Raw genomic sequence first — 17,385 nt, forward strand, 5'->3', positions numbered from 1 at the left:
TAAGGACAACCCAGGAAATTACAAACCAGTCACTTTATTTCTGTGCCAGGAAAGATCAGGGAGCAAGTAATTAACAAATCCATTTGCAAATATCTGGAAGATAACAAGGTGATAAGTAATAATCAGCATGAATTTAGCAAGAAGAAATCATGTCAAACTAACCTGATAGCTTTCTGGGATAGGATAACAAGCCTTGTGGATAAAGGGGAAATGGAAGATATGGTAACCCTAGACTTCAGTAAAGATTTGATACAGTCTTGCATAACCTTCTTATAAACAAGCTAGGGAAACACAATCTATATGGGGCTTCTATAAGATGGGTACATAACTGGTAGGACAAGCATTCTGAGAGAGTGTTATCAATGGTTCACCGTCAAACAGGAAGAATATAACGAGTGGCATTCAGCAAGGATCAGTTTTGGGACCAGTTCGATATCTTCATCAACAATTTAGATAATGGCATAGAGAGTATGCTTATAAAGTTTGCAGATGATACCAAGCTGAGAGTGTTGCAAATTCTTTGGAGGGGAGGAAGCTGGAGGGGAGGAAGAGCTGGATTGTATGTAAAAGAGCAGTAGGATTGGTCAGAGCTCCAGTATTTAGAGGGAGAAAAGACTGTTGAGAGTCTATGGGTTAAATTTAGAGGTGGAAGCAACAGGCGTGATGTTGTGGTTGGTGTGTGCTATAGACTACCGGATTAGGTGGATGAGGCAACTAAAAGAAGCTTCCAGATCACAGGCCCAGGTTCTCATGGGGGACTTTAATCACCCTCATATCTGTTGGGAGACCAATACAGCAGTACACAGACAACCCAGGAAGTTTTTGGAGAATGCTGGGGATAATTTCTTGGTACAAGTGCTGAAGGAACTGACCGGGGCCATGCACAGCTTGACCTTCTGCTCACAAACAGGGAGGAACTAGTAGGGGAAGCAGAGGTGGGTGACAACCTGGGAAGAAGTGATCATGAGATGGTAGATTTCAGGATCCTGACCAAAAGAAGAAAGGAAAGTAGCAAAATATACACCCTGGACTTCAGAAAAGCAGACTTTGACTACCTCAGAGAACTGATGGGCAGGATTCCCTGGGATGCTTACATGAAGGGGAAAGGAGTCCAGGACAGCTGGCAGTATTTTAAAGAAGCCTTATTAAAGGCACAGGAAGAAACCATCCCGATGCGCAGCAAGAAAAGCAAATATGGTAGGCGACCAGATTGGCTTACCGGAGAACAAACACAAAAAGGAAGCTTACAAGAAGTGGAAACTTGGATAGATGACTAGGGAGGAGTATAAATATATTGCTCGAGAATGCAGGGGAGTTATCAGGAAGGAGAAAGCGCAACTGGAATAGCAGCTAGCAAGGGATGTGAAGGATAACAAGAAAGGTTTCTATAGGCATGTTAGCCATAAGAGGGTGATCAGAGAGGGTGTGGGGCCCTTACTGGATGAAGGAGGTAACCTAGTGACAGATGATGTGGGAAAAGCTGAAGTACTCAATGCTTTCTTTGCCTCTGTCTTCATGGACAAGGTCAGCTCCCAGACAAATGCACTAGGCAACGAACGCAGTATGGGAAGGAGGTGGACAAACCCTGGTGGGGAAAGGACAAGTTAGGAACTATTTACAAAACCTAAACATACACAAATCCATGGGCCCAGATTTAATGCATACAAGAGTACTGGGGGAGTTGGCAAATGTCATTGCGGAGCCTTTGGCCATTAACTCTGAAAACTTGTGCAGATCGGGAGAGATCCCGGGTGATTGGAAAAAGGCAAATGTAGTGCTCATCTTTAAAAAAGGGAAGAAGGACAATCCAGGGAACAAGAGACCAGTCAGCCTTACCTTAGTCCCTGGAAACGTTATGGAGGGGATCCTCAAGGAATCCAATTTAAAGCACTTGGAAGAGGGGAAAGTGATCAGGAATAGTCAACATGGATTCACGAAGGGCAAGTCGTGCCTAACCAATCTGATTAGCTTCTATGATGAGGTAAATGTTTCTGTAACTGGATATACCTTGACTTTACAAAGCTCTTGATATAGTCTCGCACAATATTCTTGCCAGCAAGTTAAGGGAATATGGATTGGGTAAATGGACTGTAAGATGGATAGAAAGCTGGCTAGAGTGTCGCACCCAACGGGTAGTGATCAACCGCTCGATGTCAGGTTGGAGGTCGGTTTTTAGCGGAGTGCCCCAAGGATCTGTTCTAGGACCAGTTTTGTTCAACATCTCTATTAATGACCTGGATGAGGGGATGGATTGCACCTTCAGCAAGTTTGCAGATGACACTAAGCTAGGGAGTGAGGTAGATATGCTGGAGGGCAGGGATAGGGTCCAGAGTGACCTGGACAGATTAGAGGATTGGGCCACAAGAAATTTGATGAGGTTCAACAAGGACAAGTGCAGAGTCCTGCACTTGGGACGGAAGAATCCCAAGCATTGTTACAGGCTGGGGACTTAATGGCTAAGTAGCAGTTCTGCAGAAAAGGGCCTGGGGGTTACAGTGGATGAGAAGCTGGATATGAGTCAATAGTGTGCCCTTGTAGCCAAGAAGGCGAATGGCATATCAGGGTGCATTAGGAGGAGCACTGCCAGCAGATCTAGAGAAGTGATTATTCCCCTTTATTCGGCTCTAGTGAGGCCACATGTGGAGTACTGTGTCCAGTTCTGGCCCCCCAGTACAGAAAGGATGTGGATGCCTTGGAGAGGGTCCAGCGGAGGGCGACCAAAATTATTAGAGGGCTGGAGCGCATGACCTATGATGAGAGACTGCGGGATTTGGGTTTGTTTAGTCTGCAGAAGAGATTTGATAGCAGCCTTCAACTTCCTGAAGGGAGGTTCCAAAGAGGACAGAGAAAGGCTGTTCACAGTAGTGACTGATGGCAGAACAAGGAGCAATGGTCTCAAGTTACAGTGGGAGAGGTCTACGTTGGATATTAGGAAAAACTATAGCAGGGTGGTGAAGCACTGGAACGGGCTACCTAGGAAGGTGGTGGAATCTCCATCCCTAGAGGTTTTTAATTCTCGGCTGGACAAAGCCCTGTCCGGGTTGATTTAGTTGGGATTGGTCCTGCCTTGGGCAGGGGGCTGTACTTGATGTCCTTCTGAGGTCTCTTCCAGCTCTATGATTCTATGAAGCTGACTAGCTACACTCAACTGGCCAAATAGCCCCCTGGGTCTAGATGGTGCTTGGTTCTGCCATGAGTGCAGGAGACTAGACTCTATGACCTCTCGAGGTTCCTTCCACTTTTAGGATTATGAGACTCCATGAATTTTATTTTGAAAAGAAGTTCAAAGAACTTGTCTCCACTGACCCCATAGGTAATTATTATTGTTTATGTTACATTAAACCCCAAGTAAATATAGTACATGCACTCATAGGGACATGTTTACTTAGAGTATAGGTTGTTCCAAACAAATTAATTGCCATCAAAAAACCTTGGTGATCATAATAAATCAAATTTCCCACTGATATATGTTTCATTTAACACACTGCAGCCATTTACTGTCCTGCAACTGAAAAAAAGTGTTCTCATCCTCAAGGCAATTTCGAATGCTTTTATAAGACACTCCAAGTTCTCCCCATGCTTTCAGATAAGCACATTTTACCAATTTAGGCAGCACATCAACAGCTGATTTACAAATGCTAACTCATCAGGCAGTTACCCCCACACCCCATGCAAATAGGACAAGTAGACAGTTTTGCCAAACGCATCTCTTTTTTGCAGAGAAAGAGGAAATTAATAAGGACGGATTTGATCCGGTAAAGCGCTGAGCAATTGGGGCTGGATCTATCAAAGCACTAATGCATGAGCTCCGTGGAATCAATGAAACTTGTCACGTTTCTTTAAGAGAAGCCAACACTATTAAGTGCTTTGCAGAATCAGGACAAGAGTCCGCAGCACCTTGCACTACAGGTAATTTGTGGTAGTGCTCAGGAGGTGCACTGCCCCATGGAACTCCTGCCAAAAGCTTCAATGCTAAATGGGATGCTGTCTCCCTGTTCCTCTGGGTGACCTTCCTTGTACTCCCTCGTTGTAGGCACCAGTTACCTATGCACTTGTAGGATGGAGTCTTGATACCTGCAATCCCGCCAGAGCATGCGGGTAGAAAAGGTAATTTCTAATAAGCACATTCCAGTCCAGAAGCATGCCAGTCATTTTTGTACCTGTTGTCAAGGCTTCTTTCATCTTTATAGCACAGAAGGGCTGCAGTTGGTCCCCTTCATTCTGCATAGGTCCAACTTCAAAGGAGTTGAAAGATATCCGTAAGAAGGGAGCCATTGCTCACCACAGTGGCACAAACCTAGGCAAACAAACAAACAAACAGATTATATATGTATACACATATATAAACCCTAAAATAAAAAAAATTGGGCCGAGACAAATACAGTAAAACTCCGATGGTCCGGCATCTGACGGTCCGGCACTCCTGATGATCCGGCACCATCAGGAACCCGGAAGTGCTCCGGGCAGCCGGACCGATGGAGCTGCTCTGCCCCCAGCTTCCCCTATTCAGTCACTGCTAAAACTGACCAGCGGCTGAATCGAGGAACCTGGAGGCAGAGCAGCTGGGACGCTGCCGGGTAGGTCCCCTAGCGCTGCCCCTCGGGGCTGCGGGACCAACCAGGCAGCACCCCAGGTGTCCCCGATTAAGCTGCTGCTGAAACTGACCAGTGGCTGACTACAGGAAGCCCGAGGCATTGATGCTCTGCCCCGGGCTTCCTGGAATCAGCCGCTCAGTTTCAGCAGCAGCTGGCTTGGGGACACCTGGGGTATAGCAGTTGGGGTGCTGCCAGGTTGGTCCCCGCAGCACCGAGGTGCGGTGCTGTGGGGACCAACCCGGCAGCGCCCCAGCTGCTCTGTCCCAGGCATCCAGATTCAGCTGCTGTTGAAACTGACCAGCAGCGGCTGACTCGGAGTCGCCTGGGGCAGAGCAGCTGTAGTGCTGCCAGGTTGGTCCGGTAGCGCCGACCCTTGGTGCGGCGGGACCAACCCGGCAGCACCCCAGCTGCTCTGCCCCAGGCGGCTCCAAGTAAGACGCTGCTGATACTGATCAGTGGCTGATTCCAGGAAGCCTGGGGCAGAGCTGCTCTGCCTCGGGCCTACTGGAGTCAGCCGCTGGTCAGTTTCAACAGCGGCTGAATCTGGATGCCTGGGACAGAGCAGCTGGGGTGCTGCCGGGTTGGTGCCCACAGTGCCGCACCTCGGCGCTGCGGGGACCAACCTGGCAGCACCCCAGCTGCTCTACCCCAGGTGTCCCCAAGTCAGCCGCTGCTGAAACTGATCAGCGGCTGATTCCAGGAAGCCCGGGGCAGAGCAGCTCTGCCTCGGGCTTCCTGTAGTCAGCCGCTGGTCAGTTTCAGCAGTGGCTGACTTGGGGACACCTGGGGTAGAGCAGCTGGGGTGCTGCCGGGTTGGTCCAGTAGCACCGAGGAGCAACCCGGCAGGACCCCAGCTGCTCTGCCCCAGGCGTCCCCAAGAGCAGCTGGGATGCTGCCGGGTTGGTCCCGCATCACCAAGGGTCGGCGCTACGGGACCAACCCAGCAGCACTCCAGCTGCTCTGCCCCAGGCGTCTCTGATTCAGCCGCTGCTGGTCAGTTTCAGCAGTGGCTGAATCAGGGCCGCCTGGGGCAGAGCCGGATTATCGGAAGGGGGGGCTATGAGGGGTCTAGGGTGGCATCCCCCCCCACCCCAGACACCTCATAGCCCCCCCTTCCGATAGTCCGGCATATTTGATAATCCGGCACCCCCTGGGTCCCAAAGGTGCTGGATTATCGGAAGTTTACTGTAAAACCAAAATCTAACATGAGTGTCCTTCAATCAAAGTGATCCCAAATCCAGTCTCTAAATTTGCCCTTACTACTTTTGCCAATGCATCTATGTCAATGTGCAAAACTCGCATGGTAAAAATGTATGGGCCATTTTTGAGAGTATGACATTACACTCTAATTTTAATGAAACCAAACTATTACGTATGACAAAGAGGATATTTTAGTCACAGACGCACGTTTGAAGAGACTATCTCCCCCAATATATCCAAATCATAGTTACAACCTCTTTGTGGCCCTTTGAAATACATAAGGCTGTGCAACATACTGTCACTTAAGTCAATAGATTAACTTTGGTGTTAAACTCCATACCAACAGAAGCCTTTAGTCGAAGGCTTCGTCTAGTCTAGACTCTCTCTTTCGAAAGAGGCTTTTTTGAAAGAATCTTTCGGAAAAGCCTCTTTCGAAAGAGAGCGTCTAGACTACAAGCAGTTTTTTCAAAAAAGTTAGCCGCTTCCTTGTAAAAGCACAATTTGCATTCAATAGCGCCTTTTTTTGAAAGAGTACTTTTGAAAAAGGCGTTATTCCTTGTAAAATGACATTTACTGCAATCAAAAAAACCTGCCGCATTCTTTCGATTTACTTTCAAAAGAACATGGCTGCAGTCTAGATGCAGGTAAAGGTTTTTTTTTGGAAAAAAGGCTACTTTTTCAAAAAAAAACCTGTAGTCTAGACACATCCTTAGTGCTTCTAAGAGATTCGGTTGGTATGGAGTTTAACATCAAAGTGACAGAAATCATGGGAGTACAGAATGTCTTGTCTTCTATTTGCTATGAGGTCCTGCCAAGACACAGCTACATTGTCAACTCTCTGAGCAACTTCAAGAGGTAGGTAATCAAAGTAGAAAGAAACACAACTTCTGTCCTTTAATACACTGCCATTGGTTTTCAGAAGCACCTGGAGAACTACTGAATCTACAATAGATTTTTCCAAAACAATGCAGAAAATCTTGTCTTGACTAGTCAGGATAACTCCCCTCCCCCCATCAGTGTTAAGTAATCACTACATACGGGTGCATTTTCAACTTCAACAACATGCTGCTTGAAAAAGTAGCCCATACATCGCTAGTCCATGTTTGTTTACTTACTTTGTTACATGCTTAATATAGAAATATTTTCTTCACACTTTTGCTTTCATCTTTTTGAGCAATGCTCATTTGTTCATTATTATTCCAAGACTTTCCTCCTATTCAGTGATCACTATTGGCAGCTTTGCATAAGGTACTTTTAAATAGAGATGCCAGACTATCCACGCCTTTCTATCATTTTCTTTGTATCAAAGCTAGTTCTGAGGCGTTTAGAACATTGCAACTTCTTCAGTAAAAGTCTTGCCATCAGCTTAACTGCAATATGACTAAAACAGGGATTTTAATTCATCTCCTCTCTCGATCACTAGAAGCCATCATTATTTACCTGTCACTCAGGCTCATAGTCTGGGTGTAATCTTGGACTTGCACCTCTTTCTCTCTAGGCCCTCACACACAAGCAGTTTCTAAATCTTGCTGTTTCTTTCTTCATAACATTGCTACAGTACAGTCTTTTCTAGCTATCTACTCAGCTAAAACTCTAATCCAGTTTCTTATCTCATGTCACAATTATTGCTACATCCTTTTCTCTGTCCACCAACAACGTCACAACTAATCCTTGAGAACTCAATGTTTGTTTTGCCATTCACAGAGACACTGAATGCTTTTGATCCATTCTCACTGATAAAAATCAAATACAACCACGAATTGTTTGGAAATAATGGCGAGACGAAGAATCCAAAACCATAAACACTCCTCTGAATAAGAAAATAAATCTAAGATTAATTTATGGTACTGAGGTCAAAACTTTGATAATACAGTGGAATACCAGGCTATCAACAGAAGGTTCTAGCTAAGTAATTATAGAAAAGTTCTGCTTGTCTAATTCTATTGTTAAATGGGGTTTCCTTTCTAATGGGACATTTGAGAACATGACAAGAAAAGTCATTTATTGGTCTGGACTGAAGTGTCATGACATTTTAAATATTTTCTTTTAGGGAATTTAGATCTGATTTTGATCTCACCTACACTATTCTAAATTGGGAATGGCTCCATTATGTAAAACTGGAGTGAACAAGATTAGAACCACACCCTTCATATTTGAAGTCTAGAACTTTTAATGAACTAGTGAGCATTCTGACTTTCTAATTAAAACAGGGTTCTGTAGATTGTAGGTCAGGACACCTGTGTTCTATTCATGACTCTGTTGCTGACCTGTTAGATAACCTTGTGCAAGTTATTACCCCTCTCTGTGCCTTAGTTTCCCCAATATGTAAAATGGGAACAATACAGCCTTCCTTTAAAAGTGGCATATAAGCGTTCAGGGTTCTAAATTTCAGATGTCAGCTGCTCAGCTTCTGAAAAAGTCAGACATGAGAAGATTTTTTTTTCAAAACATTGAGTCGTCCAAAATTAGGTCACTTTTGAAAGTTTAGCCTAGGATTTAACAAAGCTTGGAAAATAAGGCATTGACTGAATTACCTTCTCTCACAGGTCACAGTAACTGAATAAATATGCTGGTCGATATTCACTTTATACCATCATTATATGTTGAATGGTTTCAAATCCTCAGAAATACGCTTAAATGTCAAAGTGGTTTATCTTTCTAGATTAGGAAACAACCCAATTTTTTAAAAATTGAGCAACACAGTGTTTGCCAGACAAGATCTAACAACTGTTCAAGTTTCATATCCTGTCTCAAGCAGCAGCCACTAACAGATGCCTCAGAAAAAAAAAGTGTGTATGTGTAAAAGCCATAACCCACTTAGCCAATTGGGCACGTGTGTAATGTGTGAGGGGAATTTCTTCCTGGATCATGCAATTATGAGCAGATTACTTTCATTTGCACAAGCCTACTAAAGTTATCACTCATCACGTTATCCAGTTCTTTTTTAAATTTAGCTCTAGTAGAAGAGTTTGATTTCCTGGAGCTCTAAATCTCACAGGCTGTGAAGAATTATTCCGTTATTGGCTTTAAAATTTCCCCAATATTAATTTCAGGAAGTGACTCCCTTGTTCAAGTGTGCCAGCAGAGAACTGATAATATTTCAACTATACACATACACACACCATTTTCTCACCTTTCTCTCTCCTCTCCCTTCAAAATGCATCCCACCACTCTGTTCTGCTGAGCCAGAAGTTCTGGTCTTTCCAGCCAATCCACAGAGTTGGCGTAACAGCCCCCAGCAGAGTAACACAGACACTGTTAACAGCTCAGATCTAGGAAGTCTCGGTTACAAGGATTTGATAGCACCCAGGAGCACAGCCCTCACAAGAGACTAAACCCCGAAATGAATCTATCTTACTCTGTATAAAAGTTTTACATAGAGAAAGCTCTCTATCAATGAGAGACATGCATAGCTGGTCCTCCTCCCCACCACCCCGCATGTGCACGTGCGCACACGCACACACACAAAACCAGGTGGTAATTATTTACACTAGACTTGATAATAAACACGATGATTTAATTAAATATAAAAATGTGATTTAAGTGCTTTCAAGTGATAACACACAGATTAAAGTAAATTACTAAGTTAAAATAAATAAAACACACCAGCTATGCCAAATAACATTAAAGCCAGGTCTACACTAGACCTGGAAGGTCAGCTTAAATATGCAACTCCAGCTATGTAGAATACATACGCTGGAGTTGGCATACCTTAAGCTGAGCTTGGTGGTGTCCACAGAGCAGGAGGCCCACGGGAGAAGACACTCCCATTGGCTTCTCTTACTCCTCGTGACTGCTAGACCTACTAAATTGAACACCAGGAGATCGACTTCTGGAGCGTTGATTCACCGGTAAATATAGATATGGCCTAAGCGAATTTGTTACAAATTATAATTTTTCACCCTAGTCCTTCAGGCCACAGCTGATTTTTTTTCTGACCAGAGCCCACCTGCTTCCTCTCCTCATAAGAGTTCTTTGTTTCCTAGTGTCTTCATTTGTCCTCTTGTGATGGGAGGGCAGTCTGTGAAGCCAACTAAAGAACATCATTGTTTGCTCCCCATCTCTTAAAAGAAAATTTCCCCAGGATGAAAATCCTTTTCTCAATTCTCCCCCATCTGGAAGAGTACAAAATTCAAGACTGATTCCAATACCAGGTGGCATGGTTACCGATTTTTGTAGGACCAACCATAATCCTGGTTTACTGGAAAAAACAAGACCATTCACAGATTATTGTCTTGAGCACATAGCCATTAAGTTCATTAAGTACCACTAAATGGCTTTCACTAGAAGACCTAAATTAACAAATAGGTTTCCACTTCATATTTCTAACTACACATACAAGAATGTTACATGCACACAAATAGAACATACACTGTCAGCAGACTGCAAGCTTTTCCACAAGAGGCTACATGTGGTATTTTGCATAAAGCATTTTCAAGTTATGCATACTCATATTCAAAACATATTTTCATAAAAATATGGGGGCATAGTATCACATATTTGTCTTCTCTAGTAAGGCTCTCTGCCCCTAAAACAATGGCCTGCATGCAATGTCCAATTAGCCACCCTGGCCACCTGCTAACATGCACATCTGTCCCCTTGCCTCCTCCCCTGTTGAGCTGATGTTGTAACTTTGGTGGATGCAGCATTCAGGTGCCCATTTTCCTCTTCAGTGTGACCTCCATTCTGGTCCAGACTACAGGAGCTGGGGCGCACAAGCACTGAGCCAAGCAGCTACACGAGGACCCTGGGTACTAGGGCATTTGCTGACTTGCTGTTACTGCATAGAGACAACAGTAAAGTCCATACCAGTGATACTGGCGAGCTGCAAATGGCTCTACTGAATTTCCTGCAGCTCTTTGACGCATATGATACTAAAACACTGTGTGATATAATTATCCACCAGTCTAAGTTATTAACCAATGCGATAATACTAACCAATTATTGTAGTTGATTATATATTTTATCAACTACAACTGGTTAATAACATTGTAATATACAAAAACTAAATATTTCCCCTGCCATATTGTTCAAATATGAGTATCTAGTACTATTGGAATTGGAACAATGAATTTGCACTATGGTAACTCTTTTGGGTAATTCTGATGGCTTATTTGGCTCCTCAGTCACAGCAGTCTGAGTATCACTGGCCTATACCATGTCCAGATGTTCATGGCTGCAAAGGAGAGTTCATGGCTGCAAAGGAGATGTTCATGGCTGCCTGGAGCAAGAGGCTGTCCTCTTGATTATCTGAGCTCTCAATTATCCTAATTATCTGTGTCCACCTCCTCGTCTATTTGGTTAAACAGGAGTATACTGTATTCTAAAATGCAATCACTTAGAATACTAATGATGTTTCTCCAAACCATTCCTAGATATATGGTTCTGTTAATGGAACAGTTATTATTGCCCATTACAGTATTATTTTACCAAAAAAAATACTGCAACTTGCATATAATGGAATCTTGGTCATTAGCCTGCAAAATACCTCTTTGAATTATGATAGTATTTCAGTTAAGTGCAATTTGTAACCAAATAAACTCCACTGACTGATTATTTTCCACTATGGAATTTTAGCATAATTATACAATGCATATCTTTTACAACTAATGCAACCACTTCAGTTTTGCAAATTATCCTGTTTAAGTAGGATCCAAGAATCTTTTATCTCTCTGAGCCCTCATTCTCCTAATCTACTATATATTTGAGAGAGTTTGTCAGTCTGTGCTTGTCTGTCAGTCTGTACAAGAATGCCTTCTAAATGGCAAGAGCTAGGAACACCAGTTTCCATATACAGCTTCCTCCTACCATAACTTAAAGCAAGGTCAGGGTTTGGTTGTGCCAGGAAAATGGGAAGTGCCAGGAATAGGATTGCTTCTCAGAAAACCATACAGAAAAGAGACAGAATCACCAAGCAGATAAAAGGGGCTGGCTGGGGGCACCCCCACCATTTGGGACTTCCCCAGCTCAGAGCCTCCCATCTCCCAGGCATCCTTTGGGGAGAGTGGGGAGGCTGAAGCCACACTTCCTTCTGATTTAAATAGGTACATTGCTGGCTATTCCCCTGCACCAGGGAGCCAGGGGAAAGTGCACAGTTTGCTGCATTCCTCACTCTGGCTGGGGAGTACAGGAGGCAGACAAACCTGGACCTGTCACAGCTGGCAGAGATGCACCTCTCCCCCAGCTGTGCCCAATGGAGCTGCAGCAGCCATGGAGAGGTGCTTACCACCTGGCTCCAAGCGGCTGCGTTGAAAGAGGGCTGAGGTAGTCTTCTCTCCCCAGGGCAGTCTGCACACTGAACCCCTCATGCCGAGCCCCATCCCAGAACAAGGATTTAAATGAAGCATGTATTAAGGATGTGAAAGTGTAAACTTAAAAAAAATTAATCAAGTTAAAGAGCCTAGCAACGCCGGGTAAATCTTCTAGTACATTTCTAAAATGAAAATGTGGCTGATACCTTTGGCTTCACAAAGGTGACATCTCTCTTTGTCTTGGTCTGAACCTCTTGATTTAACATAAAGGTGATTATATTTCTAACAGAAGGCCCATGGTTATCACTAGCCTCATTCAATTGAAAATTTGTGTCTGTACCTTATTTGATATTTTACTGTGAAATATAATAGTCCAGAAGGTAAAAAAATGGTCAATTAATTTATTGCCTTTCCTTCAAATCAGTCAAAAATATTAACCAGTTCTTCTGAATTACTAATTTGCGCAAACAAAATGTTTCCTCTTGTAGAAACAAGCTAGTAAGCTAACACTGAAGATTCAAAATTTGTACCCAGGGGGAGGGACTCATTTTTCATATTTTGTCTGGAAAACAAAGTTAGTAAATTGAAAAGTATTACTACTAGGAGAGGAAGGATGTTTAGTTATGTTTTTACATGACAATTAGTGATTTAAGCTAGTAGCTATGGAGCTGGGAAAGTGTGAACCTGGAAGGGGGGGAAGTAATCAAAGATCAAAGGCACCACTCTGATACCTCACTCTCTCTTCACTTTAAAAAAGCCTGGTAAGTCATTTTGCAGCAGATTTCAATTTATAATTCTCAGTAATAAGAGCTATGAAATGATATCCAATGACTACACCAAGTGCTGTACTACATCAATTCTATTTAATTAGGCATCAAATTACTTAATAGTTAAATTAAGCAGCTATTTGGTAGTGCTGCCATTAGCTACAGAAACCGGGAAGTAATGAAGAGAATAAAAAGGAGATATGCTCTGATACAAGAAGGTGAAGGGCTAAGATAAATAGTGGGGGAAAGTAAAAGGATGATGGCACAGGAATTAAAAATGAGATCAACCTGCTTTTTACTGTAAATAGTTTTAGAAACCGCAGATGAGACAATCAACGGGTCTGTGTTCTAATCCACGACAGAGCTAAGTAAGGGAGATGCACAGGAAACCTGACTCTGCATTTGCCAGGGTAGCATCCTGGAATTAGCCCACATGAACCAGGATTTCCTAATGACAGTTTATAACCAAATTCATTGTTTACAAGCTTCTGGGATGTACAATGAACACCAGCCTTCTCATTTTGTTATTTTAACACTAGTATTTTGATATTTAATCAATCACCTTCTAACAAGGAAACAAGGCTTCAACCACACATAGTGACTCCGTTAATTTTCTTAAGTCACTGTAGGATGCCAGACTTGCCCTAGATTAACTGTTTTTGCAAGCAGGTAGCACAGGTGTGTCCCAGACTTTCCACCACCATTTTCAATAATTTATTAGATCTACCTTTGCCCTTCCTCACCTCTCCAAGCTAGCTAACCTCTCTTTTCCAAAATACAGGACTATGTAGCACTTTAAAGACTAACAAGATGGTTTATTAGATGATGTGCTTTTGTGGGCCAGACCCACTTCCTCAGATCAAATAGTGATTGATCAAATATTTGATCTGAGGAAGTGGGTCTGGCCCACAAAAGCTCATCATCCAATAAACCATCTTGTTAGTCTTTAAAGTGCTACATAGTCCTGTATTTTGTTTCAGCTACACCAGACTAACACGGCTACATTTCTATCTCTCTTTTCCAGTGGAACATAGTTTTGCTCTTCTTTCTGGGAGAAGAGCATGGAGAACTATTCAAAATCCTTCATGGAGCCAAGACAATTTGACCGATCCAACTTCAGAGTCTCCACATCACATGACTAGCATCATTCTATGATTAGGTTCTCTTCAGAGCTTATCAGCATAGTTATTTAAATTACTCAGAAGCATCACTGTTGAGTGACAGCAAAAATTTCTCACCAACCCCTTGAGGCTTTGTGATTTAGACAAAGGATTGTGACATTTGAGACAAATCAGTGCATTGCAAGGGATATATTTGTTAGTACTCTCTTTTTGTGTGCCATACAGCTACTATAAATGGAATGCGCCCAACAACAACAACAAGAAACAGGAATATTTTACAAATCTCTAAAATAAAATAGTCTATGTTAATTTTGATCAATGGCCTGTTCCTCTCCACAACAAGAAAAAGCTGAAAGGCTATGATTTAATCAGCTTTGCAATTACCTGGTGACACTTTATTCCATTGGACAACTGAGAAGCAGCCCTATATAATGCTAATTTACACACTATGTCATCTGGTCTCTAATAAGGCAACTCTCCCCCACAGAACCTTAAGCTGATGGAGCTGAAGCTCCATTTGACCGGATTAGGGATTCAAATGACCTCCTCATGGGAAAAAAACCCTGCTTTATCAAAGAAACATTCCCCAGCCATAGCTCTCACCACCAAATGCAATGTAAATATAATGCTAATCAAAACCTATAATGAGAAACACATTATATTGCTAGAAAGGCTCTTTGTTCACTAAGACTAGGATTCTTAAAGGACTACCCAAATCTATCAACACAAGCCCACTGATAGCAAGTAACATGCAGTACACGAGGGTAACTAGGAACCAAATGCTGTGGATTTTCACCTCTGGACAGAGGGATTCATTGGCAAGACTGGATGAAAATTTGCCCTGCATTTGCTCATGTGTCTTGTTCAAACTAGTATGAGTCCCTAAAGTGAACATTAAGTCCCATTGCATGAACTTTCAGAGAACTACTTTCATATGTACAATGTAAAGATATTGATGTAGTATGTTTTTGCTAAATGAACCAGTGCGATCTTTCCCCTTCCTGATAGTCAGGTACAAAACTGGCCTTTCAAGCTCCAGATGTAGTTACATCTCCCGAAACACTGTGGCTGTGTCTAGATTGCACCCCTTTTCTGTAAAAGGGATGCAAATTAGACACAGCACAATTGCAAATGAAGCGGGGATTTAAATCTTCCCCGCTTCATTTGCATAAACATGGCTGCCGCTTTTTTCTGGCTCGGGGCTTTGCCGACAAAAAGCACCAGTCTAGACGGGGATCTTTCGGAAAATAAAGCTTTTTCTGAAAGATCCCTTATTTCTCTTAAAATCAGGAATAAGGGATCTTTTGGAAAAGGTTTATTTTCCAAAAGATCCCCGTCTAGACTGGCGCTTTTTGCCAGCAAAGCCCCGAGCCGGAAAAAAGCAGCAGCCATGTTTATGCAAATGAAGTGGGGAAGATTTAAATCCCCGCTTCATTTGCAATTGCGCTGTGTCTAATTTGCATTCCTTTTATGGAAAAGGGGTGCAATCTAGACACAGCCTGTGGGTTTTTTCCCCTCATGACAGCTTCACTGGTGAGTTCAAACATTTACCTACATGTAACCAGCTTGCTAAAAACATACACATGGGGACAGCAAGAGTCCCCCACACTCTGATTGTGCTGGGAAGAGCTAGGTCAGTTCAAGGCTGCAGGCAAGAAAAGAATAATAGAATCATAGAGCTGGAAAAACCTCAGGTCGTCAAGTCCAGCCCCCTGCCCAAGGCAGGACCAATCACAACTACCTCTGCTTTTTTATTACCAATAAAATGAATTACTCTGGAAGTTAACTTGCTCCCACAACAACAACAACAAAAAAGCAACTCAGTTTTCCTAATGTACACAGGCTATGTCTTCAGTGCCACAAAGCATGAGTGTTTACTGCAAGGTAAGGAATATGTGTTAGCTATCTTGCTGTGAAATCAATTCAGATTCTACAGTAAGATATCTGATGTGCCTTAACTATCTTGCTGTAAAAATACCGACCTTTTTTGGCAGTGAAGACATAGCTACAGAGATTCATTCTAATCAGCAAAAATTCCTCCAAACCCCTAAAGAATAACCAGTCATCTGAAGTTCAGTCACATTTTAAAAAAACACCACCACATGCACATCTAGCCAATACACACAACTCACTCCTAGTGTTCTCAGGAACGGAGATCCTGCCAATCCCAGCTTCACAATGGATCACAAATGCTGACTCAGGCTTTTACAGGATTTCACAAGAAGTCAAAAGGTGTTGCAAAAAGCCCAGCTCTGAAATAAAAAAAGAGGATCACATTCATCTCATGAGAAATTTGTTACCTTTATGAAATATGACAGCCAAATGGCTTTCCTTAAAGCCCTTAATTTCAATCATACCTAATAGTGGGGAAATGGAGATGTAAGCCCCTAAAAACAGGACCAATGCAAGTTACAAGTTCAATAGTCCAAATAGTTAAAAGCTTCATGTTTCTCTTATCTAAAACTAAGGGGGGAAATCTTTCCCAACATCACTCTAGAGAAAATTGCACAGAAACTGCCATGCTACAGACTACAGAGCCAAACGGGGACCAGTACCACTTTTCACTGCAAAAGGAGAGCCAAAAGCAACAACTCACATGCTGTACAGCCACGTCTATGAATTCTGCAGTGCTCTGGCAGATATTCTGAAAATTCTACAGCAGCTTCAGGTTAGTTTTAGAAGTTGGAAGTTCTTAGTGAATTAAACTGGAAAGCAATCCATACAATCATTTTTGAATTATTAAACTTAAGGAGGTTGCCAAAAATCTGCTCACTAATGAGGACTGTTTGTGTGTGTTTGAAAATCCTCATAGGAAAATAAAAATAAATCGGTTCAGTCTCAAACATTCAAACCCCCAAAATATTGCTAGGTTCCTTGTTACAAAGTTCAGCTAGTGCAGAAAAGTGTCTTAACCAACAGCAGCTGGTGGGGTGAAAGACAAAGGGTTCATTTTTTATCTTCTCTCACTCCCCAAAATCTATCTGGAGCTCATAAACAGCAGCACTCAAGTCAGCGCTGCAGACTTGTTCAAGTGCCTTTGTTACTACAGAGGCAATTATTTCTTCTTGTAAAATAGTAGCCCATGTCTATAGTGATCCAAAAACAAAGACACAGTTGCATCTCTTCTGCATCAAAGTAACATCAAAGCTGTGAGATACACTATTCACAGGAAACAATGACAAGCCAGAAAACCAGAGCTCTGTGGTCTAGAGCAGTGTTTCTCAACCTTTTTTTTTTTTAAATAAAGTACCCCTTTAAAAAAGAGTTTAAGTACCCCCAGTACCTACTGTTGTCAGACCCACCATTTTGTTTTCTACTATTGTGTGACAGAGTGCTGGCTAAGCCAGAGCTCTGCCACTGTATCCTGGCTGAAGAGGCTGATGGCCACAGCTGAGTAAGCCCAGGCCTGAAGGGCTATTAGAAACAGTTGTGGGCCTCACTGGGAGAGGGC

At 42.8% G+C, this 17,385-nt stretch overlaps 1 protein-coding gene across 5 annotated transcripts in view; it reads right to left on the reverse strand.

Moving 5' to 3' along the window:
- The window catches only part of PRKCD (protein kinase C delta), a 128,162-nt gene that overhangs the window by 53,808 nt on the left and 56,969 nt on the right, over positions 1 to 17,385 (reverse strand). For 3 of the 5 annotated variants that reach the window (XM_075939350.1, XM_075939353.1, XM_075939349.1), the window contains exons 2-3: positions 16,067 to 16,186; positions 4,161 to 4,297 (exon numbers count right to left, since the gene is read on the reverse strand). In XM_075939350.1, the coding sequence (XP_075795465.1) occupies positions 4,161 to 4,275 (115 nt within the window). In that variant the 5' untranslated portion in view covers positions 4,276 to 4,297; positions 16,067 to 16,186. The remainder of the gene's footprint in view (positions 1 to 4,160; positions 4,298 to 16,066; positions 16,187 to 17,385) is intronic. The other 2 variants (XM_075939352.1, XM_075939351.1) reach the window with 1 other exon arrangement.

This window comes from Pelodiscus sinensis, chromosome 11 (assembly GCF_049634645.1).
Source record: "Pelodiscus sinensis isolate JC-2024 chromosome 11, ASM4963464v1, whole genome shotgun sequence".
Classification (NCBI taxonomy): domain Eukaryota; kingdom Metazoa; phylum Chordata; order Testudines; family Trionychidae; genus Pelodiscus; species Pelodiscus sinensis.